General features: G+C 46.8%; 1 protein-coding gene across 1 annotated transcript in view; it reads left to right on the top strand.

Annotated features, from left to right (window-relative positions):
• Positions 1–10,989: 10,989 nt before the first annotated feature.
• LOC137541034 (uncharacterized) overlaps positions 10,990–24,986 on the top strand; it is a 117,890-nt gene continuing 103,893 nt past the window's right edge. Inside the window, exons 1-5 of the mRNA XM_068262179.1 lie at positions 10,990–11,022; positions 17,807–18,055; positions 18,166–18,309; positions 19,986–20,142; positions 22,663–22,690. Coding sequence (XP_068118280.1) covers positions 17,852–18,055; positions 18,166–18,309; positions 19,986–20,142; positions 22,663–22,690 — 533 coding nt within the window. The 5' untranslated portion in view covers positions 10,990–11,022; positions 17,807–17,851. The remainder of the gene's footprint in view (positions 11,023–17,806; positions 18,056–18,165; positions 18,310–19,985; positions 20,143–22,662; positions 22,691–24,986) is intronic.

The following is a 24,986-nucleotide window of genomic DNA, read 5'->3' as shown; positions in this document are numbered from 1 at the left end:
CTCATTAATTTGCAGACATTCTGCATGTCAGCAAATTCCGGGGTTGGGGGAGGCAATGGGGTGCAGGGTGCACCAAGATTTGCAAGGAGGGCACTCAGAGGTATGTCCTGCAAATGGGAACTTGGCTTTGTGTCCCTTTTCTACATGTAACAATAGCCTCTGGTACACTTTTTACAGTAGCCAGATCTTGGAAATCTAATCTCACTCCATCGATGTTTAATTGGTTTGAAATTATGAGTAATACTATGAGAATGGCGATGATTGCAGCCGACAACAATGAGACTGAATTATTTCTGAGTGTTTGGTGAGAATGGATTAATTACAGATCATCTTAAGAATTTGTACCTACGTTTGAGGGAACATAATGATATAAGTTAAAAACAAGAACACCAAGAGCCCCAATAGTGTAATATGTACTGGTAAAAGGTTACTAGATAGAGTAAATATTAATACTCACAAACCAGGGTTACCATTAGGCAACCACTGTAAAGGCAGGTGGGGAGATTTTCCTGACCCTACTCAGGAATAAGAAGTCGCTCTCTGTAGATGAGAAAAGGGGGGTTCAACCCTCCATCCCGGGTGGACTCAATATTATGCAGGAGAACAGAGGCGCCAAAAGGATAAAAGGAAGCTAAATGAGCCTAAAAACCAAATTCTTGGTAAATAGAGGAGGTAGTGGTGGACTTACCTCCTCCAAGTAGACACACAACAACTGTGGTAAAGACAGTCAATATATTTTATTTATGAACTCCAAATATGCAACGCGTTTCGCAGGTTTGATCCCGCTTCATTAGGCAATAACAACAGAGCAACAGCATATGTGGTCAGTAGAAGAGCTAGAATTTGTTTTTTTAAGCTCATTTAGCTTCCTTTTATCCTTTTGGCGCCTCTGTTCTCCTGCATAATGATATAAGTTGGACACATCATATGATAGTGTTTGTGGAGCGCTATAGTTTTGCAATTTATCCCCCCCTCCCCCCTTTGTTTTCTTTTTTACTATTTGACTACTTTTTGATGTACTGTTTATAGTTCACTTTTTGATATATTTGATGCATTCTTTATTATTTACTGTGCATATACGAACTGCAGGCAGGCCTGCCTGTACATGTGCCTCTGCAAGAGTCTTTCACGGCATAGTGTGTTACCGATTCTTTTATTGGTGACTGACTATTAGGAATGATCAATGAGATGCAAATATTTCCCAGTTCATGCAGGATTATCTAAATCTGTATGCAAATGTATGCAGCTTGAAACTGGACCAATCAAGTAAGTCCCAACAAGCCTTAAAGAGTAACTGTTAGCCCAAAAAAATCAAATTTAAAACTCTATTGCAATGTGTTAAATAGTTTGTAAGGGAGCCAAAAAGGCAATGCTGGAGTTAAAAAGCAATCTAATTTTTTTTACTGTGTGACTATCATTCAGCCTTTTCCCCAAGCTCCTAAGGAGGACGCAAGGCCGCATAACAGATACTGCATAGCATGCCCATGTCTGCCCGACCCCCCTCTCCCCCCCCAGGACCAGGTGCCAATGTCTGCCCGACCCCCTCTCCCCCCCCAGGACCAGGTGCCGATGTCTGTCCGCTCCACCCCCCAAGAGCCGATGTCTGTCCGACCCCCCAGGACCAGGTGCCAATATCTTCTCACCCCAAAAAGCTGACACGGAGAGAGAGCGGGAGCGGAGTACATCTACACACTTCCAGCGCCGCCACCGCAAGTTTGCCCTGTCGCCGTGCATCTCTCTCTCCTGCTCGTGATTCTCTCACATGTGACTCGGCGGCTGAGCTGCGGTGGCGGCGCTGGAAGTGTGTAGATGTACTCCGCTCCCGCTCTCTCTCCGTGTCAGCTTTTTGGGGTGAGAAGATATCGGCACCTGGTCCTGGAGGGTCGGACAGACATCGGCTCTTGGGGGGGGAGCAGACAGACATCGGCACCTGGTCCTGGGGGGGAGAGGGGGGTGGGGCAGACATGGGCATGCTCTGCAGTATCTGTTATGCGGCTTTGCGTCCTCCTTAGGAGCTTGGGGAAAAGGCTGAATGATAGTCACACAGTAAAAAAATTAGATTGCTTTTTAACTTCAGCATTGCCTTTTTGGCTCCCTTACAAACTATTTAACACATTGCAATAGAGATTTAAATTTGATTTTTTGGGCTAACAGTTACTCTTTAAATTGATTGGTCAATTTTCAAGCTGCATAGATTTGCATACAAATTCACATAATCCTGCATGAACTCAGAAATATTTGCATCTCATTGATCATCCCTAGTGACTATGTACCCAGCTGCCCTGATAAAGTCTCCCTGTGTAGTTCTGGGCTGCTTTGTTCTCACGATCTTTGCATGTGAGATCTTGCATGGAGTTCCAGACGGAGGGATATTAACAGTTATTTGTGTTACTTCCATTTGTGAATTATTGCGCCAACTGTTGTCGTCTTCTCATCAAGCTGCTTAGCGATAGTCTTGTAGCCAAGTCCAGCCTTGTGCAGGTCTATTATCTTGTCCCAGACGTCCTTGAACAGTTCATTAGTCTTGGCCTTGGTAGCTAATTTGGAATCTGATTGATTGCTTTTGTGCATGAGTCCTGTAATGCTAGGTACACACAATACAATTTTCTGGCAGATTTGCCTGCCAGATTGATTTTTACAACATGTCCAATCTGAATTTTGATTGATTTTCCCATCGATTTCCATACACGTGAACAGAAAATAGATCAGAAAATCAATCAAATTTCAGATCGGACATGTTGGAAAAAATCGATCTGGCAGGTAAATCTGCCAGAAAATTGTATCGTGTGTACCTAGCATAACAAGCAAACAATGGTTAATTTGCATATATTGTACAGACATGGGGCTTGATTCACAAAGCGGTGCTAACCTACTTAGCACGTCTAAAGTCTTTAGACGCGCTAACCAGGGTGCTAAGTAGGTTAGCACCGGATTTCTCAATCAGATCGTGCGCTAACTTTGCGCGCGCAAAGTTTTACGCGCGCTAAGTCCCATAGGCTTTAATGGGCACTTCGCGCGGTGCGCCCTGCGCATAAAGTTTTGCGCGCGTAAAGTTTTATGCGTGAAAAGTTTGTTTAGACGTGCTAAGGGGGTTTTCACAGGCGTGCTAACAGTTAGCACCGCTTTGTGAATCAAGCCCATAGTGTGGAGAAAGCCTGAATCATCTTCCTTGTCTAGAAAAAGTAAAGGGTATGTCTACTAATATTACATTACAAAATAGCACTTGTATGTATTATTATAATGGTATGTATCTATGTAGACTTGGCATCTTCTGCAGCACTTTACAGAGTACATAGTCATGTCACTGACTGTCCTCAGAGGGGCTCACAATCTTATCCTACTATAGTCATAGTCTAATGTCCTACTGTATTATTATAATGTATTTATATAGCACTGACATCTCCTGCAGCACTTTACAAAGTACAGATTTATGTCACTGACTGTCCCCAAAGGAGCTCTGATTCCTGCCATAGTTATAGTCTGGTGTCCCTGCTATAGTTTAAAGCCAATATTGGGGGAACCAAATTAATCAGTATATTTTTTGGATGTTGTCAGAAACCAGAATACCAGGGGGAAACCCGCTAAAAACATGCAAACGTAATTTTTCCAGTGAAAATATAGAGTTCTTTTAAAGAGATATCCTGTCACAAACAGATATTTATAATAATATGAATCTCTACTCTGAGATTGCCATAAAGCTGGGTTCACAGCCACAGCGAGGACTGTCACAGTGTCTGTTCTGGTCTCTGTCGGTCTCTGTTGTAACGGTCATCTCCCATCAACACTTTGAAAGCTTGGAATTTTTCCAATGCTCCTTGCAATGCAAAAGCTGTCCCTTCTGGGAGGGGGTGTGGTGTCACTTGTCACTTTGCTCCTGTTGGATGACAGCCAATAGCGCCCTTACCAATTCCAGACAAAGGCTTATTTGGGGCTTAGGTGTGAGTGACATGTCAGGGTTTCTGGTGTGAGCTCCAGGGGTCTGTGGGAGGGGGCAGTGCTAGCTTAGCCACCAGCCTCCCTCCTATTGTTCCACATGGGATGACCCATGGACAGGGAGGAGCCTGGACTTCAGGAAGCCCAGACTGGTGTGAGGAGGAACAGCAGGGTCCACTTGTGGATGGGCTTGAGAGAGGAGGGAGCAAAGCAACGTAAATTATTTGTGAAAATGGGCTTTAGAACAACAGCATGAAAAATAAAAATAAATAACTGATAAATAAGAGAAGGATGTTTTCCAGGATTGTGTTACAGTTACAGTTACTATACAGGAAATGTAGAATCTGAACTCATATATTGTTCATTCCTGAATTGTCTTCTGACTTTGTTTCACTAGAACTTCTTGCCAAGCACTTTGTATAATATGTCTGGTCAGCTTAACTGGGATACGCAGCAGCTCAGGAGGTGGACACATAGCTTGCCATGCTGGGGTACTGGCTTCCATCCCAGCAGGGACTTCCGTAGACTGTATTCAAGTATAGAATGTTCCCTTCCCACAGTCCAGATATACACTTCTGTGCTAACTGGCAAGTGTTGGCATAACACTTCTTATGTGATACTCAGACCTGTCTACAAAGCCTTCTGACTGCTTATCAATTACACACACACAGAGAAACAAGTTTTAAGAGAGTCTGAAGCCATAAAAATTACCTGTTTTTATTGCCCAGTTATGTCAAGCAGTAAGATCATAGCTGATACGCCCCATCCCTGCGGCAGAACGAGGTATTTATCCTCCCAAAATCCCGGGGCAAAATTCCATGACTTTCCAGGTCGTGGATTTTGCTGCCTGGGGGAGGCAGAGCTTTGCGCTGTAGTTCTGCCTCCTGTCCAATCAATCTCCGCCGATCTCTGCCTCTCCCCGCCTCTCTTAGTGAAGGAAGACTGAGAGGGGCGAGAAGAGGCGGAGATTGACTGGAGCAGAGGCTGCGCAACGCTCTGCCTCTACTCGGAAGGATCACCGAATTTTGCCCCAGGGATTTCGGGGGGATAACTACCTCGTTCTGCTGTGGGAATGCGGTGTATCAGCTACAGGTATGATCTTTATGCTTAATATAACTGGCCGATAAAAACAGGTAATTTTTATGTCTTCAGACTCTTTAAATGCAGTTTCCAATTGATATTGGATAAAACAACTCAAATAATGTGTAGTGGAGTTAACCCATAATTATTCGAACTAAATGAGAAGAGCTGGATTATTATTTGGCTAAACTGTACAGTTTCTAACCCCCCCTTCTCCCCTTCTCCCCCCACACACACACTAGCCTGTGAGGGTGCAGTTCAGGGTTGATGCTTTCCCTATACCCCCTCTTGTGTTCCTACCGCAGTACATTAGTGCCAACTACTGTCACTCTTCTTTTGATGCAAGTCAGTGTTGTACCTTATTTTCTGGTTGAACTAGATGGACGTATTTTTTCAACCGAAATAGCTGTGTAACACACACACAGACTGGGGCATACTGTTGCAATTCAGTATCCAAATGTTCCCCCAATTTAGGTAGCCCCCAGTATAGGTTTCCTGGGGTGTCCAGCAATATTTGGTAGGAAGAGATACTCCCTCAGTATTTGATAGCCAGAGGTAACCCCCAGCATAGGTAGCCAGAAGAGTCCCCATCTGAGTAGCCCGAGAGGCCCCACCCCCCAGTATAGGTAGCCAGATGTGGTCCCCAGTATAGGTAGCCACATGAGCCCCTAGTGTTATGAAGCCAGCGAGGGCCTCCTCACTATACAGTGGCGAGCAGATCAGAGGAGAGAAGTAACTCAAATTTTTAGGATCCACTGATGTACACATGTGACCAGTATTCCCCCGAAGCATCCTGGTCTCTATGGCTCCATTGGTATCTGTCAGTAACCTGCTGGCACATGCTGGAGGGTCACATGGTGACAGTGGAATCATAGAACCAAGATGCCTAGGAGGTGATGTTAATCCTGGGCAATGACCTGTCTCACCCACCCCTAAAAACGGGACCGGTCTGAGAGTATATATTAATAACTGGTTAATGGTTCGAATTCCAGCCAGGGTACTACCTGCACGGAGTCTGTATGTTCTCCCAGTGTCTATGTGGGTTTCCTCCCACATCTCAAAAACATACAGATAAGTTCATTGGCTTTGCACCCCCCTCCCCCCCCCCAAAAAAAAAAATTGGCCCTAGACCATGATACATGCGTCACACAATACAGACATATGACTATGATAGGGATTACACTGTGAGCCCCTCTGTGGGACCTTTACTTGACTAGACAATATATTTTGTACAGCGCTGCAGAAGATGCCAGCGCTATGTAAATACTAAATAATAAGGCCATTGTCAACTAGGAGTTAATTATTTTGCTTCCGAGAAAGCACAATCATCTGTGTCCTCCTGTTCTAAACTGTCCCTTGGCACTCACACCGTTTACAAAGAAGGCAAAGTCACTTAATAGCATGAGATTAAGATGATCGGAGAGCCTCTTCTGGCCGGAGGTCCAATCACAGCACTGACTAATGGCGGCACTTGTATCGCATTGGCTTTATGGAGAGGTGCCATACAAGAAATTTGCAACCAGTTCATGTCCTCCTAAGATAAAAGAAATGCCCAGTATTACAATGTTCCATCAATAGACTGGAACGGTAGAAAAAACAGAATCGCTTAGCAATCCATCGTTTCAGGAGGAGTCTCCAATTTTTAAGTACACCAGAGATCAAGCTGTAATAAGAATCGATAATAACCCAGGGCTTCCAGCCCCATAAACACGTGTCAGTCCCTCGTCCTCCTCCCGCGGTCTGCCGTTCAGCCGCGATCAGCCCCGGTAACTTGTTCAGTGACGTCAGTCCGGGTCTACTGTGCATGCGCAGAAGACCCAGACTGGACGCAACTGATGAAGTTACCGGAGCTGATCGCGGCTGAACGGCGGACCTACTAGAAGGTTGAGGGACTTACACGTGTTTATGGGGCGGGAAGCCCTGGGTAATTATCAATTCCTCTTACAGCTTGATCTCTGGTACACTTTAAATATTCCTGAGAGATTTAGGTAAGCTTAATTTCCTGACTCTCATCCAAAACCATCCTGCAAAATAATGATCAAAGTTTGAGAAAAAACAAAACATAGGAACAACCGGAGCCCAATCTGGTGTAGCATGTTTAGTCAGTTTGCTCTATAGACAAGTACACATTCTGATTCAGTACTCACAAAGGTGGGTTGCTATTGAGGGAACCACAAGTGTAAGCATGTGCTCCTCCCCCAGAAAAAAATAAACTTTACATTTTAAGGAAAATATACAATTCTAACGCCAAAGGGGTAGTTACAAGTAAAAGAAGAAAACGAGAGGCGCCCAAAAACAGATAAGTCTAGATCGCAAGGTGAAATCTAAACTTTGAGATTATTAGTAATAATAATAATAATAAAATTCAGAACCTGGCGCTCAGAACTTCTTGCTACTGCGAATTTCGCACTATTTTACTGACCCGATGAAGCGGCTGTTGGCCGTGAAACGCGTTGTCAATTTTTGTGCTGAATAAAAGTCTGCGTCTTGTGATCAGTGAATCTTTGAAGGTAAGCTAAGTCTTTCCAACTCTATTGTTATTACTAATAATCATGTTTAGATGTAATGTTACAATCTAGACCTTTTTGATGTTTGGGCGCCTCTTGGTTTCTTCTTTTACTAGCACTAAATAATCACCAGGATTTCCCTAAATGGAGATAGTGGACAGCGAGTGTCAAATAAAAAGGGCTTGCTCACAAATTTCCCTTAGGTCCAGGGACCCTGGTGTGGTCACACTCTCTGCTCTCAGTTACACCACTGTTTCTGCAAAGCCCTAAGAAAGATGTTTGTGTTATGTACATCATTAATAGTAATGAAAACGATAAACTGAATACATCCATTTTACAGATTTGTATTGATATCTCGAGTGTCTAGTGCCCCCCTCCCTCCTCTATACAGTTCCCTGGTGTTTAGCTGTTTCCCTCCCACCCTAAATAGTTTCCTAGCGGTTCCCTTCCCTCCCCTAAATTGTTCCCTGGTGTCTATTACCCCCCCCCCCCCCCTTTCCTCCTCTATACAGTTTCCTGGTGTCTACTTCTTCCCCCCTCCCCCCATATGGTTTTCTTTTCTATGGTGATCTAGGGCTTCACCTCAGTATAGCTCCCCTTGTGTTCTAGAGTTTGACATGTATGCTCTAGGGCTTATTCAGAGTTTGGGGACACCAGGTGTAACCCCATAGTGGGGGTAGTAAGGATTTAGAAGCAAAGATTAGTTGCATCTAGCGAATGCCTAATATACTTTAAGCAGTCATTTTGTGGAATGCAAAGATGTGAACAAGCTATTGCAATATAATGCATAACCTCTATGCAACATACAGTGTAAAAGTACCCTAAAATTGTAATCTTAAAGTAAAAGAATCAGTTTGATAAAGCAATTACATCTATGGAAAAGCCAGCCATAAACTTAGAACCAGAGCCGCGACAAGGTGCTCCAATACCCAAAGCTGAGACACCAAAGTGCGCCCCTCCATCCCTCCAACCCAGCTATCGCACACTGATTGCTATTAGACTAAGAGGTGCCCCAGGGCCCCCAACACCTTCATTTCTAGTTATCTATCCCCTTTTCTTATTCCTCTCTGCTTCAAACACAATAGGGGAATGATAGCTGAGTGAGTTGAGCGCCCCCTCCTACGCTGCGCCCTGAGGCTGGAGCCTCTCTTGCCTCTGCTTTTGCCCGGCCCTGCTTAGAACAACTAATTAACTGATACTCTCTGCAGTCAAATGAATTCATTTTAGTAAATGGGAAATGTTTTTTATTTTTTTTGTAAATCAAAATGATTGTTGTTAAAGGATAATCGAAGTGATACCATGAAATAAACATGTATTTATATTTCTACGCCTACATAGAACTGGGATGTGTACCTTTTTTTTTTTATCACTGTAGGAGTTAATAATCTAGGGCTCTAAATAACAGTTGCTCTGTAATCAGACTGGCTCACTGATAACTAAGTAGAGGTTATAAAACACTTCTGAGCGCAGGGAACAGAAAAAAAAGTTCAGTAGTTCAAGAATTGTCTATATGGGAGTTGAATAACATTAAGAAACTTCCTTCATGTACCAGAGACAGTCTCATGGATTTTTCCCTTTTAAAGTAAGGGTATGATTATGGAGTCCAGGAAAAGTCTTATTTAGGGTTAGGGCTGTAGATAAAATTCTCTATCTTATGACTAACATCTATCCATCTGTACGATAAAAAAAAAAATCTATCCGTGAGTACGACTACCAAAATCTATCCATGTGTACAAGTAAAAAAAAAATCTATCCATGAGTACGACTAACAAAATCTATCCGTGTGTACAAGTAAAAAAAAAATCTATCCATGTGTATGACTAACAACATTTATCCTTCTGTATTACTAGGAAATCTATCCATGACTAAAAAACATGTCCATGTGTACGACTAAAAAATGGACCCATGTACAGTATATGACAAACACATTTATCATTGTGTGGGACTAACACATCTCCAGCAACCGACCAGAGTCCTTGTTTCATTTAATTGCTAAAAACTGGCTGGTTGCTATGGGAAACTGCTTCATTTTTACTCCAGTTGTATTTCCACCCTTTTTGATAAATCAGCCCTGGTGAGATGTATTCCTGCTTCTCTACAGCTACCTCTGATAGTATCAACTTGTGACAAGTGCTGCACCTACCCAAAAGGAGTTAATTCTTTTCCTAACACTCAATTAAAATCTGATGTGTAACACCAGTCGCATTTCCTGCCCCTCGTAATTGAGAATGAGAGAAACAGGCAGGAGTCAAAGCGCAAAAGTAAACTGCTTGTCCCAGCGAACATTAATTGGGTGCTAATGTATTCTGCAGACCTCCGTCCTGCAGTGCGAGTGCCGGCTCCGTGTAACGTGAGACCTCCCGAACAAGATATGTTTACCACAAGCTATCAATAAGTTTGTAAGGTCCTGATCTCCGTCACCTCCCGGGGTTAGGCACGTTTCCTTCTCACCCTTACACCTCGCCCGCCCCATCATCAAAATGAACCAGATTAATAATCAGCAGGAGACATTAGTGGGGTTATGGTGGTTAGGGTTGTGTTATGGACACCACAGATGGGTGTTTGAGCCTGGGTTAAGCTGTACCTGAGATTGAGCAGGGTGAAATTAAGAAAGAGTCCTTTGGAAGGAAAATAAGTTTGTCCCTGAGAGTTGTATGAGTTTTAGGAGGCTCCTGTTGTTACAAGAGGCTCTCCCCAGTGCTGAAGAGGAGCAGGCACTGTGTAATGGAAGACGTCTCTTGTATCACAGCTATGTGGGATATGGTTTCTGGGCAACGCATGGATTGTCTGGGCCGGCCCTTTCTAAAGGGCACAATGCTAACACGGGCTCCCTTGAGGTTCACCTTGTGGAATTATTTTTAGGGGATAGCTTCAGATGGGGGAGAAGATGATGAATAAAATCACATCTAAATATAGCCCCGTCCATCTTCTACACAGAGGGGGAATTATTGTGCCTCCGTGGGAAGCAAGCCAACATGGTTTTGCCCTTTTTCAGGAGATGGGTGTGGGTTTGGCCGGTGATATCACAGACCCCCCAGCATTATAAGAGTACCAGGCTTAGATGGGACTTTGTCTCCTTCCTGTTCTGACTCTCAGGTATACAGCCGGACACAGAGACGTCATTTATTTGTTTTAGTTATTTTGTGTGGACATTCTGTAAGAATTGTAAGAATTATTTTGCTTGCATTGGGAAATAATGGTTCACTTGTTTGGTCCTGCAAACATCTCAGTTGGCAGATTTACGAGGGAAGGGTGCTTCCTGCTCTTAATTCTGCATTTGGCAATTTTTTTCATCATAAAGGCAGTTTGATGTGTTTACAGCAAGCGAGTGCGCCGACAGGTTTCGCCGAGTGATGCCGCATGGGGCAATGGTGGCGTAGGGAGTAAACTGTGGATATCTGGAGCTGCTTGGCTGGGGAAGGGCTCACCCATCAAAGCTGGAGACTAACGTGTCATTTTATCTTTGCAGGACTGTCCAGCCGTCTATCAGGAAACATCACAGGTAAGTTGGATGGCAGTGGCGCACAAATTGGTGGGGAAGCGGTTTTCACATCAGCGTAACTATGGCAACAGAGATCAGGCCAATACTGGAGACGCCGGAATTTCAGGACTCTTCAGTATGGAAGGATGACTTGACCCAAAATGATATTTTGGTTTACAAGTGGAGTCTGGAGTCAGTCGCTGGCTTCTTGCATCTTCAATATGTCTCTGCTGTGGCGCACTCCCCAAACATGAGCTATGGCGGTTCTCCTACTGATGTATTCTCCATAGTGCAACTGATGAGGAATCCAGCAGTGGGAGGGGAATCCACTGGTGATAGAATCAGAAGGGGTGGAGAGCTGGAAACTCAGGGTTGTGGAGATGTTGCCATGGTGATATTGGGAGACAGACAAATCTTTCACTGGCAACTGGAGTAGTAGTTGTGAAGAGCTGGGAACTTAGAACTGCAGAAAACTCACCAATGGGGTCCTTGAGACATAGAAGGATTTTACATAGATCGGTAACCTCTAATATTGGGTGTAGCAGGTGCGCAGAGCTGGGAACTCAGTAATGCAGAGATCTCACCAGCAGAGTACAACACAGATAGAAGAAAGTGAGGCTTTATCTCTCCAGCATCCACTTATCACTGCTATACCAGTTCTGGATTGAGAGACTTTTTATACAAGTTGTGCAGGCTAATTTGTGGGTTGATCTGCATGCTTAAAGTGAACCAGAGACGAAGCACACTCATGTATTTTACCATATATATCAGTGGGAACATTAGAGAAAACACCTACCCTGCTCTCTGTTTCATTATTTACTGTTCAGATTGCTTCTTATCAGCCCAGATAAAATCCCAGATTGAGCATTCAGTCTGGCTTTGTTCAGGAATATTTATAGCTCAGTCTGTCTTCTGTGCTGTCTTTTCATGCCCAAGCCTGCTCTCTTGTGGCTCTGCTCAGGAATCATTATAGCTGAGCCATTATAGCAAAGCCAGACTGAATGCTCAGTCGGGGATTTTATCTTGGCTGATAAGAAGCAATCTGACCAGTAAATAATGAAACAGAGAGCAGGGTAGGTGTTTTCTCTCATGTTCCCACTGATATATATGGTAAAATACATGAGGATGCTTCTTCTCAGGTTCACTTTAAAGAGGCAGTGACATAGTAGAATGTAGTAAATTATTTAGGATACCCACTTTTATGGAAATGTTCCTGTTTTCAGCATCAGAAACACTTCCTATTGCTGTATACTGTAATTAATTAGTAAATTGGTATATAGGCCCTTCCTCCCAGAGATGTTTAGCCTAGGCTGATTAAATATGCAGAATTCTCTCCCCCCCCCCCCCCTCTCCCCGCTCCCCACCCTGAAGCATTCTGGGAGATCAGGTATATTTTCTACTGGCTTCAGAACTCTCAGTAAACAAACATTCCAAAGTGATACATACCAGCAGTAAAAATGTCACCAGAATGTAAATCAGGAAGAGGAAAGATCAATAAGCAAACACTGACTAAAGAAAACCGTTTTTATTCACTAAATTACATTCAGCACAGTTCTTCTCTATGCTGGGTACACACAGTACACGTTTTTCATGCAATTGTGCAACCCAATCGTTTTGATCGCTATGAGAAATCGAGCGCAGAAACGATCGGGAGCAATATCGGACATGACCGATTTTATCTATCTGATCCATCTATCGCACGGAAAATTGTACCGTGTGTACCCATAATTCCCCCTCATATTTCACTAATCACAGCTGTAATTTGATCCCTCAGCTGTGTCAGCTGACTGCCACAGTAGAGAATCAATTGGCAAACACAGGATGTTAATCCTAGGTCTGCTTCCATGAAAGCAGGAAGTAGACACACTGCAGATTTATTGTAGGATTTGTATCAGCTGTAACAAAGAAATGTTTTTCTTTAAAGGTTATTATGCTGTTGTGTATCTTTTAGAGCAGAGAGGAAGTTCTGCGTTCAGGTCCACTTTAAGGGGGTAATGTTGTTGTGTTGGGGGGGGGGGGGGTAGTGGTGACATCTCTACACACCTGACTTATCAGCCAGGCACAACCATAAACAGAACTCCCCGCACACATGTTCCTATCTCTCAGGGATCTCAGCACTTCTGAGTCCCCAGCTCTGTATGCCTTCTGCATTCATTACCAGAGGCTGCCCTTCCCCTGGTGGTATGATCTCTGCATCCCTAGGTTTCCAGCTCTGAACACTTGCATTACCCATTACCAGAGATTCCTGCTACTGGATGGAGTATGCAGGAGGTTGAGCGAGACACAAAGTGGGCAAAGACACCAAAAACTCCAAGATGGTTTGGGAGCGGAGCCGCACATAGCAATTGATAGGGCACACTAAAACCTGCCAAAGACAACCACAGTGTCAGAGGTGCAAGACGGGGATGGGGAACAGTTTGTTAATGATTACCTCTATTCAAAGCATCTAAAGAAGTGATTATTGTCAGCACAGGACTATTAATAGTTAATACTGTGGTTGACGGAGGACCCCTTGGCGCCATTCTGGCCTAAGGGCCCCGACAGGGTCACTACCTCTGCATCCCCTATTGCTACACCACTAAACAGCACCTGCGCCTGACACAGCAACACCTCCACCTGACATACTAGCACCTCTGCCTCACACACCAGGCTCTCCACCTCAGACACAGCGCCTCCGCCTGACACACCTGCCCCTCCGCCTGACACACCAGTGCCTCCTCCTGACACACCAGTGCCTCCGCCTGACACACAGCCAGTCCACAGTGTTACTAACCGAGTTGTTGGGTTGGGGGTGTCCGTGCTGCTGTCAGTATCTCAATTAGTGCAGGTGTGGGAAATAACAGGCCTTCCTGCTTTAAGATGGTCTGAAACTCTGACATAACATTCAATAAAAATGTGTTTTCCTACTTTTTATTACCCATACGTTTATTATGTTTGCTTTTTGTGCGTAATTAAAATTGTCTGTTTACAAATTACAAGTTCTCAAAGTACAGTAAAATCTTCTAGTGAGCTCATCTGAACTGCGTGCATGCTTGAAGCACAGAGCGCTCCTTTTCAGTTGTTACACACAATGTATCAACTGAAGAATGTAAACAAAAGATACTGTTATCTCGTTTTCAGATCGGATCTTAAGCTGAAGGGGCTTTCCATTGCAGAACAAAGTGCTGTGTTTAATTGTCTGAATTCTTTTCTGCTACAATTTGTGTTTGCACTAGTAGGTATAATGCTGGGAATACACGTTACGTTTTTTGCGGAGAATCGTTCCGATAGATGCCTTTGATGATGAAATTCCGACATGTCCGATTCTCCGATCTATTCTGTTCTGCTCGATTTCTCATAGAAGTGAATGGAAAAAAGATAAGAAAAATGAGCAGAAGATAAGAGAATCGAGCAGGGAATCGAATGGCTAATAGATCGCGCGGAGAATCGAACGCGAAAAACGTAATATGTATTCCCAGCATTAGGCTGTAAGGAATCTTTTAGAGCAAAAAAAGAAATGCTGAGTTTCAGACCACTTTAAGCACATGCTTGCTCACACAGGAAGAAGAAAATACCTGGGCAGGTTGTGCTGCAGAGTACAGATTCCAACCTTGAAAACAAGTAAAATTGATGCTTTAGGGCAGTTGTGGTAATTCATATCTGGCTGCAAATTAAATGGAAAGACAACCGTAGCAGAATTCCACTTGTGTTAAGCTGGCCATACATCAGGCGACTTGGCGGTCGATCAACCATCCGATTTGATTATTATAATCAGATGAAAATTGGGGCCGCCAAGTGCATGCCTGATTGACTATGCAACCAATTTCAGGCCAAAATTGGTCGCATTAATTGGTTGGACATGCTTCAAGATATAGGGCCGACTTACTGAATCGGGTGCATGGCGGTAACGGTGAATGATATTGGAACGAGCGACAAGCGCGACTAAACCCCTGACGCTGTCCCACCTAATGTGCACCCCGGTGCCCAGTGTACTATATACATTACCCTTCCGTTGCCACCGCTTGTCCTCTGCTGCTTCCGGGCGCAGTCCTTTGTCCATACACGCATCCCACGTGGTGCCTGTAGTGACCGAGCGCATGTGTGACGTCAATAACGTGCCTGCATGTATGCCGGCATTCACGTGGGGCACGTGGATGGACAAAGTACAGCGCCTGGAGCCAGTGGAGGACAACGGCGCCATGGATAGGTAGTGTATAGTGCAGTGGGCCCCGGGGGGGGGGGGGGGGGGGGGCACATTAGGGGGGACATTATGCGGCATCACAAGGCCAATTCTGGATAGATTTCAGCATGAAATTGATCGAGAATCAGCCTGCGGTGTATGGGAAGCCGACGGATCTCTCTCTAACCAGATTCGATTACAGAGAGCGTTGTCTCTTGGTCGATGTATGGCTACCTCTAGTATTTCTGTGTGATGAGGAAGCAACGATTGTGCAGATTATTGTTTCTGAGCTGAATAGGTTGAACAGAGAAGGACCCGCCGGCTGTTAGCTGATAGTGATCACTAAACCAGACAGCTGACACATTCCCAGCATGCCTCTCCCGGCCCTTCAAAGGCTCCTCGCATGGCTTGGCCTGCCGTGGTAGGCTTTAATTCCAAGACTCATTTCTCATTTCTTTCAAGTATCATGTGACTTTAATTCTCTGGAATTGTAAGATTTCCACCACCCTCCCAACCAAATGTCCACAGCCTCGAGGGCAGAGGATGGGCACCTCCTGTGCTCTGCAGTATGGAGCCTCTCTGAACAGCACAAAACAGCACTGGAGATTTGGCTGGGCGCCACCATAGGCCGTAATATGAATTACAGAAATGGCGGCCCTCAGACAGTAATTTGGGTGCTGTCAAAAGACGGGATTAAAGCTAATTATTAGTAATTCGGCTGTCAGTAGTAGTTCATGTCGGCCTGGGGTGGGGGGGAATAGTAATTACTGCAGCCGGGGCTTTTGCAGGAGCAGGGGGAGCCTTTTTTCGGCATCACCCTAGGCACCCAAATTTCCCGGCATCATTTCTGTATGTATGCATCTGATTAGCCAATGTGTCGGGCCTCTGGAGGCACCCTAGGTGTCCCTCAATTTTTCCTGAGTACCTCCGTTCTTCAGTAAAAAAAAAGAGCTTGCTCTGGTAGGGTCTCTTGGATCCTTCTATAAGTTCAATATAAAAATAAAGTTTTAGGACTAGTGTGCATGGATCTTTGACTTCAAGGGTACATGAAGTGGATTAAAAAATAAAAGATAGATACTTACCTAAGTAGTAGTAACCCTCTTGATAGTCCAGAGGCTTCCCTGATCCTACTCAAGCCATCTGTTCCAGCCCTGGGTACCTCTGAATATATTCCACAAGAGCTGGTTGGATATGTTTTCATGGCCATGCTCCAGTCTGTGCACATGTGTCGCTATACTGCGATTGTGCTAGTGCGGTACGCTCCCACCCAGTAGAACGAAGCTGCTTGTGACTGGCTTTTTCCTCCATATACGAGTGGCTTTGTGCAACTGGACATAGGCGGACAGTACTCAGGCATGTGCAGCCATGCTTGTGCATGGATGAGAGGGCTTGGCCAGGAAGAACAAGAGGGTCCGGGCATGCATCGCGCTGTGTGCACCTGACCTGATCAAAGGCTGGAATTACAAATGCCGGCAGAAGCTGCAGTCAGCTTGAGAAGGTGGAGAATCCCGAACAGGCCGTGGGCCAGAGGAATAGCAATGTAAGTAATGGCGCTCTCCCCAACCCCCACGCCCCTAACAGCACACACCGAACTTTCCTTACAGCATACATGTCAAACTCCGGCCCGTGGGCCCAATCTGTCCCTCAGAGCCATTACATTTGGCCCTCAAGTGGTTTCCCCACTTTGAATTATGTTTGGCCCACTCTAGACCACCAGGGAAGCTACATTGGAGGTGAAGCCCTAGAACACATATGGGAGAGGTAGGGGAAAGCACTAAACACCAGAAAACTGTATAAGGGAGAGAGGAGGAACTAGACACCAGGGAACTGTATAAGGGAGAGAGGAGGAACTAGACACCAGTGAACTGTATAGGGGAGGGAGGGGAGCCTTTACACACCAGGGAACTTTATAAGGGAGGAAGGTGGCCAGGAGACATCGAGGTTGGCCCTCCAGTAGGTCCCAGTGTACAATTTCTGCCCACTATGTATTTAAGTTTGACATCCCTGCCTTACAGGGAGGTGCATTTAAAAAAAATGCTTAACAGTGCACTTTAAGATATGGAGAAACGTTTTTAAAGTTAAGATGGGAGTTAAAGGACAACTGATGCGAGAGGGATATGGAGGCTGCCATATTTATTTCCTTTTAATACCAGTTGCCTGGCTGCCATGCTCATCCTCTGACTCTAATACTTTTAGCCACAGACCCTGAACAAGCATGCAGCATATCAGGTGTTTCTGCCATTATTTTCAGATCTGACAAGATTAGCTAAATGCTTGTTTCTGTTGTTATTCAGACACTACTGCAGCCAAATAGATCAGCAGGGCTGCCAGGCAACTGGTACTGTTTAAAAGTAAATAAATATGGAAGCCCCCATATCCCTCTTGCTTCAGTTGTCCCTCAAGCTGTTAGCACATGGAGAAGGAATAATATTTTATTTTATGGCGGGAGATTGCCAGGGTGGGTGGGAGCGGATTGCGATACTTTGACTGCAAGTCACTGCACAATGCACAACTTCAGTGCTGAAAATAATGGCTGTCTACACTTACCGACCATTATGGTATGTCTGATGCCAGTTGTATGTGCGGGGTGCTCTTTTAGGAAACAAATTGCACTGATTGATTGGCTTCCTCCTCTTGTCTCCATAGACAAAGAACAGAAACGCAGCAGTGCCCATCCCATAATCTGCAACCATGAGTTCGGACGCAGAGATGGCGGTTTTTGGGATCGCCGCCCCATATCTCAGGAAAACTGAGAAGGAGCGGATTGAGGCCCAGAACAAGCCGTTCGATGCCAGGTCCTCTGTGTTTGTGGTGGATACTAAGGAGTCCTATGTTAAAGGGACCCTGACCAGCAAGGAAGGTGGGAAAGCAACTGTGAAGACAGAGGGTGGACAGGTACAGCTACATAAAAGTATCTCACCCATCATGCAGAAGAATCTATACGACGCTTCCATCAGTCTACCAGCTGATGTTTTTATTGATGTTGTTTTTCCATTTCTGCACAGACTGTGACGGTGAAGGATGACCAGACCTTCCCAATGAATCCACCCAAGTATGATAAGATTGAAGACATGGCGATGATGACTCACCTGAACGAGCCGGCCGTGCTGTATAACCTCAAAGAGCGTTATGCAGCTTGGATGATCTACGTAAGTCTTCAGATCGAGATTTGGTAAACCTTTTTAACAGCCTGAAAATTTGGCAAAATTGTTGTTGTTTTTTTCAGTTATCTGCTTCAGGTCTGTTAATATTTCTGGTTTCTTTCAGAAATGTTTTAGAATAAGCCCTCTTTACAAGTTCTGTAACCAGATAACCAGGGCCGGTTCTAGACTTTTTGCTGCCTGAGGCAAACATGTGAGGATGCCGCCCCCCCCCCTCCCCCCGATAGGTAGTATAATTGCCCCCAGTATAGGTCGCCTGGAGGGGGTTAGCTGCAAGGAAGGGGGGCAGAGGGCACAGCGGTGGGGAGGGGGGTCGGACCCCCCCTCCCTCACCTGGGTCCCCTCGGTCTGCGCTCCCCCTCCAGCTATTACCAAAGTTTAGAAGTATCAGGCAGCGGGCGGGGAAGCGATGACAATGCTCGTCACTTCCTGCAATGCCGCCCACTGTACTTCCGCAAGTACAATGGGTGGCATTGCAGAAAGTGACGAGTGGTGGAATGTAGCGCTGGAACATGGAAGAAGGTGAGTCATCGTTTCCCCGCCCGCTGCCCGATACTTGTACACCGTGGTAATAGCTGTAGGGGGAGCGCAGACCGGGGGGACCCAGGTGAGGGAGGGGGGGGTCTGACCACCCTCCCCACCGCTGTGCCTGCTAATCCCCTTCCTGGCTGCTACCCCCTCCAACTCGGCAGCCCCCCTACCCGCTGCCAGGCAGGCATCGCCCCCCACTTCCGCAGCCTGAGGAACCTGACTCACCCCGCCTCATCGGCGGCCCGGGGCTGCGGACAACAGTCAGTATCAGTGCCTCCTCAGCAGGCTTTTAGATATGCAGCATCTAAAAGTGCCCGCACATCAGGCGGTGTATGGGCAGATTGGTTACCGCCGCCTCCACACACACATCTGAGCACTGGCATGACTCCGACCTCATCCGTGTCTTCTGTTACTGCAAGTGGCTCTCCCACGTGGCGCATGTTTGACGTCACAATCAGGTGCCTGGTGCTATCTGATACAGGCACTCACAATAACAGTGGTGGATGAGACCAGGAGTTGTGCCAGCAGATAAGTGATAATTTACTCTGCACATGGGCACCAGGGGCAAGGAAGTCATTTAACTCTTGGGTGGTACAGCAGCTGGGGGGGGGGGGGAAGGGGCATTGCATACATCAGTCATCGCGACATCGCACGCCATTTCCAACACACAACCAATCGAGCACTCGTGACCAAAATTTTCCAGCGTGTCCGATTGATGCTTTAACCAATTTCATCCCAAAATTGATCAAAACATCGATCGGGTGGACATGTTGGGACACTGATTTTCATCTGATTTGATAAAATTATTGAATCAGATGGCCGATCGGGCTGCAAAATCTGTAAATGTATGGCCACCTTAAGGTAAAAAGGCAACATTTGCCAGAGCATCAATAGCATAGGACTTTTCTGAGTAGGCCATACCCCGTGAAGCAGGCTGCCTTTGATTGGCCCTCAGGCTTGGTGCAACTTCTGTAAGAGGCCATGAGCCGGTTTCAAAAACAGGGCATAGGATTCTGGGAAATGGCATCCATAAACTAAATATCATTGCTTGGGCTGCAAGAAAGCGAATTGCTCACTGTAGCTGCATTAGTCAGAAAATGGCTTCTTTAAATGTGCTTGCTTTACTTTTCCAGACCTACTCTGGCCTGTTCTGTGTCACCGTCAACCCCTACAAGTGGCTGCCAGTGTACAACCCAGAGGTGGTAAATGCCTACCGTGGCAAGAAGCGTCAGGAAGCCCCGCCCCACATCTTCTCCATCTCTGACAACGCCTATCAGGCCATGTTGACAGGTGAGTTACAAACAAAAAAAGAATTGGGTATCAGGCAGAGGGCAAGCAAAAACAAAAAAGACCCATAAGCCATAAAAATTAGTTTTGGTACCTTCACTGCCCTCCACAGTATATCTCTGGGCAGTCTTCAGTCCATTTAGGAAAGAGTGAAGATTACTTAGCGTAGTGAGATCAGCAGCAAAGGTCATATTACATTCCCTATTTCCAGTATGCCTGTGAAACCAAATGTCTAAATGAGGAGGCGGAGTAACTTGTAGGTCTCAATACACTGGTGGTGAGCAGTTGTAGGTGAATCAGGAGAAAAGGGTGCTGCCATAGGCTGCAATGATAAGCCCGCGATTATTGATAGCAGAAAAAGATTTGGGGGCATGGAGGTGTCGGATAAAATTCCAACTATTGCTGCATTTTATCGGGCGCCTCCATGCACCCAAATTTCCCTCTTGCTTTTATCATTGCATCTTATGCCGAAGCCCTTCTTTTTGCTAAACGCGGTTTTGTGACAGTGTTTTAGTGGTATGGTAATTATCAGCAATAGATAGAATTTTATAATAGGTGCCTGAAAAAAAAAGTGCCTGAAAAAAAAATTCCATCTATTGCCGCTAATCATGGTTTTGTGGCAGGAGGGGAGGTTAAGGTTTAGGCACCGCGGGGTGGTTTCTAGGGTTAGACGCCACCAGGGAGCTATTAGGGTTAGGCACCAACAGGAGGTGGTATTAGGGTTAGGCACTACCAGGGGGGTATTATGGTTAGGCGCCACCAGGGGGGTATTAGGGTTAGGTGCCACAAGGGGGGTATTCACCTCCTGGGCGATAATCCCGAGCTGAGCTCGGGGTATGTCGCGCAGGAGGAGTTCTCAGGCCGATTTGCATAAATTTTTTTTTGTTACACGCAGCTAGCACTTTGCTAGTTGCGTGTAACTTCCGATCGCCGCCGATCCGCCGCTACCCGCCGTGCTGCGCAGCCCCCCCCCTCCCCGACCCCTTGCGCAGGCTGGCCAATCAGTGCCAGGCAGCGCTTAGGGGGGGATCGGAACTCCATCTGACGTCACGAAGTCCATGACGTCGGTGACGTCATCCCGCCCCGTCGCCATGGCGACCGGGGAAGCACAGCAGGAAATCCCGTTCTGAACGGGATTTCCTGCTTACTCTGATCGCCGAAGGTGATCGGAGTGGGTGGGGGGATGCCGCTGCGCTACGGCTATCATGTAGCGAGCCCAGGGCTCGCTACATGATTTAAAAAATAAAAAATTTAAAAAAATAGTGCTGCGCCCCCTCCTGGGCGATATAATTGTATCGCCCAGAGGGTTAAGGCTAGGCACCAACAGGAGTTGGTATTAGGGTTAGGCACTACCACGGGGGTATTATGGTTAGGCGCCACCAGGGGGGGTATTAGAGTTAGGCACCAACAGGAGGTGGTATTAGGGTTAGGCGCCACCAGGGGGGTATTAGGGTTAGGTGCCACAAGGGGGGTATTAAGGCTAGGCACCAACAGGAGGTGGTATTAGGGTTAGGCACTACCACGGGGGTATTATGGTTAGGCGCCACCAGGGGGGGTATTAGGGTTAGGCACCAACAGGAGGTGGTATTAGGGTAAGGCACTACCAAGGGGGTATTAGGGTTAGGTGCCACAAGGGGGGTATTAAGGTTAGGCACCAACAGGAGGTGGTATTAGGGTTAGGCACCAACGGGGAGTGTATTAGGGTTAGGCATCACCAGGGGGGTATTAGGGTTAGGCATCACCAGGGGGCGTGTTAGGGTTAGGCACCATCAGGGGAAGGTCTTAGAGTTAGGCATGGGTAGAGTGAGGGTTCTATGTGAGAGTAGGGTTAGGTTAGGCAATTATAAAATGTCCGTAAACATAACCGATATTTTAGTATCAGAATAAAGTAGTAGAATATTGGTGAATGTACCGTTTTTCTACTAGCGATAATCCCCTGCACCTTTTTTCCAGGCGCCTTTATTACATGTATGCTTTGTAGGACCCCAGTCTGCTCACCACACCTCCAGTCACAACACCGCCACACCTCCAGTCACACCTCTACCATGCCTTCAGTCATGCCACCACCACACTCCACTCACGCCACCATCACATGTCCTGTTATGCCACCACCACACCTCCAGTCATGTTACCACCATTCCTTCAGTCACACCTCAAGTTATGCCATACCACCACCCCACCTTTAGTCACACCTCCAGTTGCACCATCTCCACACCTCCAGTCACACCATCACCACACCTCCAATCCCCTGCACCTTTTTTCCAGGCGCCTTTATTACATGTATGCTTTGTAGGACCCCAGTCTGCTCACAGCCATGATAAACTGGTAGGATAGGTGCACAAAGGCAGGACAGCACCACACTCCCATACAAATTTAGCTCCTCCTCCCAGATTGCATGTTCCTGTCCACATTGGTGGTATTCCTTTGCTTCCTGCATATTCCTTTGCTTCCTGCATATTTTTCCTTACTTCTATAAAGTTCATTGAGATAACCTCATATATTTATTTCATTTTTTTTTTCCAGACCGGGAGAACCAGTCCATCCTGATCACGTAAGGAGCTCTATGATTTTCCTGAACTTACTTTTATGTTAATGTCATAATGACATTGCTATCATTATTGCTCCCATAAGCTTTATGCTGCTCACTGCGCTAAAGAGCTACGGAGTCTCCCTCTCCTACCGCTCCTGCCATATCCACTTGCTTTGTGCTGCTCACTGCACTGCAGAGCTATAGAGCCTCCCTCTCCTACTGCTCCTGCCATATCCACAAGCTTTGTGCTGCTCACTGCACTGCAGAGCTATGGAGTCTCCCTCTCCTACTGCTCCTGCCACATTCACACGCTTTGTGCTGCTCACTGCGCTGCAGAGCTATGGAGTCTCACTCTCCTACTGCTCCTGCCACATTCACACGCTTTATGCTGCTCACTGCACTGCAGAGCTATGGAGCCTCCCTCTCCTACCGCTCCTGCCATATCCACATGCTTTGTGCTGCTCACTGCACTGCAGAGCTATGGAGTCTCCCTCTCCTACTGCTCCTGCCTTTTCCACAAGCTTTGTGCTGCTCACTGCACTGCAGAGCTATGGAGTCTCCCTCTCCTACTGCTCCTGCCGCATTCCCAAGCTTTATGCTGCTCACTGCACTGCAGAGCTATGGAGCCTCCCTCTCCTACCGCTCCTGCCATATCCACATGCTTTGTGCTGCTCACTGCACTGCAGAGCTAGGGAGTCTCCCTCTCCTACTGCTCCTGCCTTTTCCACAAGCTTTGTGCTGCTCACTGCACTGCAGAGCTATGGAGTCTCCCTCTCCTACTGCTCCTGCCACATTCCCAAGCTTTGTGCTGCTCACTGCACTGCAGAGCTATGGAGTCACCCTCTCCTACTGCTCCTGCCACATTCCCAAGCTTTGTGCTGCTCACTGCACTGCAGAGCTATGGAGTCTCCCTCTCCTACTGCTCCTGCCACATTCACACGCTTTGTGCTGCTCACTGCACTGCAGAGCTATGGAGTCTCCCTCTCCTACTGCTCCTTCCTTATCAGGGCCGGGCCGAGGCAGAGGCAAGAGAGGCTCCAGCCTCAGGGCGCAGTGTAGGAGGGAGCGCACAACTCACTCAGTTATCATTCCCCTATTGTGTTTGAAGCAGAGAGAAATAAGAAAAGAGGATACATGGCAGTGACTGCAAGCCAGATAACTGGAAATTAAGGTGTTGGGGGCCCTGGGGCGCCTCTTAGTCTAATAGCAATCAGTGTGTGATGGCTGGGGTGGGAGGGATGGGGGGCACATTTTGGTGTCTCAGCCTTGGGTGCTAAAGAACCTTGTCCCAGCTCTGTTCCTTATCCTCAAGCTTTGTGCTGCTCACTGCACTGCAGAGCTATGGAGCCTCCCTCTCCTACCACTCCTGCCATATTCACATGCTTTGTGCTGCTCACTGCACTGCAGAGCTAGGGAGTCTCCCTCTCCTACTGCTCCTGCCACATTCCCAAGCTTTATGCTGCTCACTGCACTGCAGAGCTATGGAGCCTCCCTCTCCTACTGCTCCTGCCATATCCACAAGCTTTGTGCTGCTCACTGCACTGCAGAGCTATGGAGCCTCCCTCTCCTACCGCTCCTGCCTTATCCACACGCTTTGTGCTGCTCACTGCACTGCAGAGATAGGGAGTCTCCCTCTCCTACCGCTCCTGCCTTATCCACACGCTTTGTGCTGCTCACTGCACTGCAGAGCTATGGAGTCTCCCTCTCCTACTGCTCCTGCCACATTCCCAAGCTTTGTGCTGCTCACTGCACTGCAGAGCTATGGAGTCTCCCTCTCCTACTGCTCCTGCCGCATTCCCAAGCTTTATGCTGCTCACTGCACTGCAGAGCTATGGAGCCTCCCTCTCCTACCGCTCCTGCCTTATCCACACACTTTGTGCTGCTCACTGCACTGCAGAGATAGGGAGTCTCCCTCTCCTACTGCTCCTGCCTTATCCACAAGCTTTGTGCTGCTCACTGCGCTGCAGAGCTATGGAGTCTCCCTCTCCTACTGCTCCTGCCACATTCCCAAGCTTTGTGCTGCTCACTGCACTGCAGAGCTATGGAGTCTCCCTCTCCTACTGCTCCTGCCGCATTCCCAAGCTTTATGCTGCTCACTGCACTGCAGAGCTATGGAGCCTCCCTCTCCTACCGCTCCTGCCTTATCCACACACTTTGTGCTGCTCACTGCACTGCAGAGCTAGGGAGTCTCCCTCTTCTACTGCTCCTGCCGCATTCCCAAGCTTTGTGCTGCTCACTGCACCTCAGAGCTATGGAGCCTCCCTCTCCTACTGCTCCTGCCGCATTCCCAAGCTTTGTGCTGCTCACTGCACCTCAG

Source organism: Hyperolius riggenbachi, chromosome 12 (genome assembly GCF_040937935.1).
Source record: "Hyperolius riggenbachi isolate aHypRig1 chromosome 12, aHypRig1.pri, whole genome shotgun sequence".
Taxonomy (NCBI): domain Eukaryota; kingdom Metazoa; phylum Chordata; class Amphibia; order Anura; family Hyperoliidae; genus Hyperolius; species Hyperolius riggenbachi.
The sequence above is the reverse complement of the archived record's forward strand: the minus strand, read 5'-3'. Positions and strand labels throughout refer to the sequence as shown.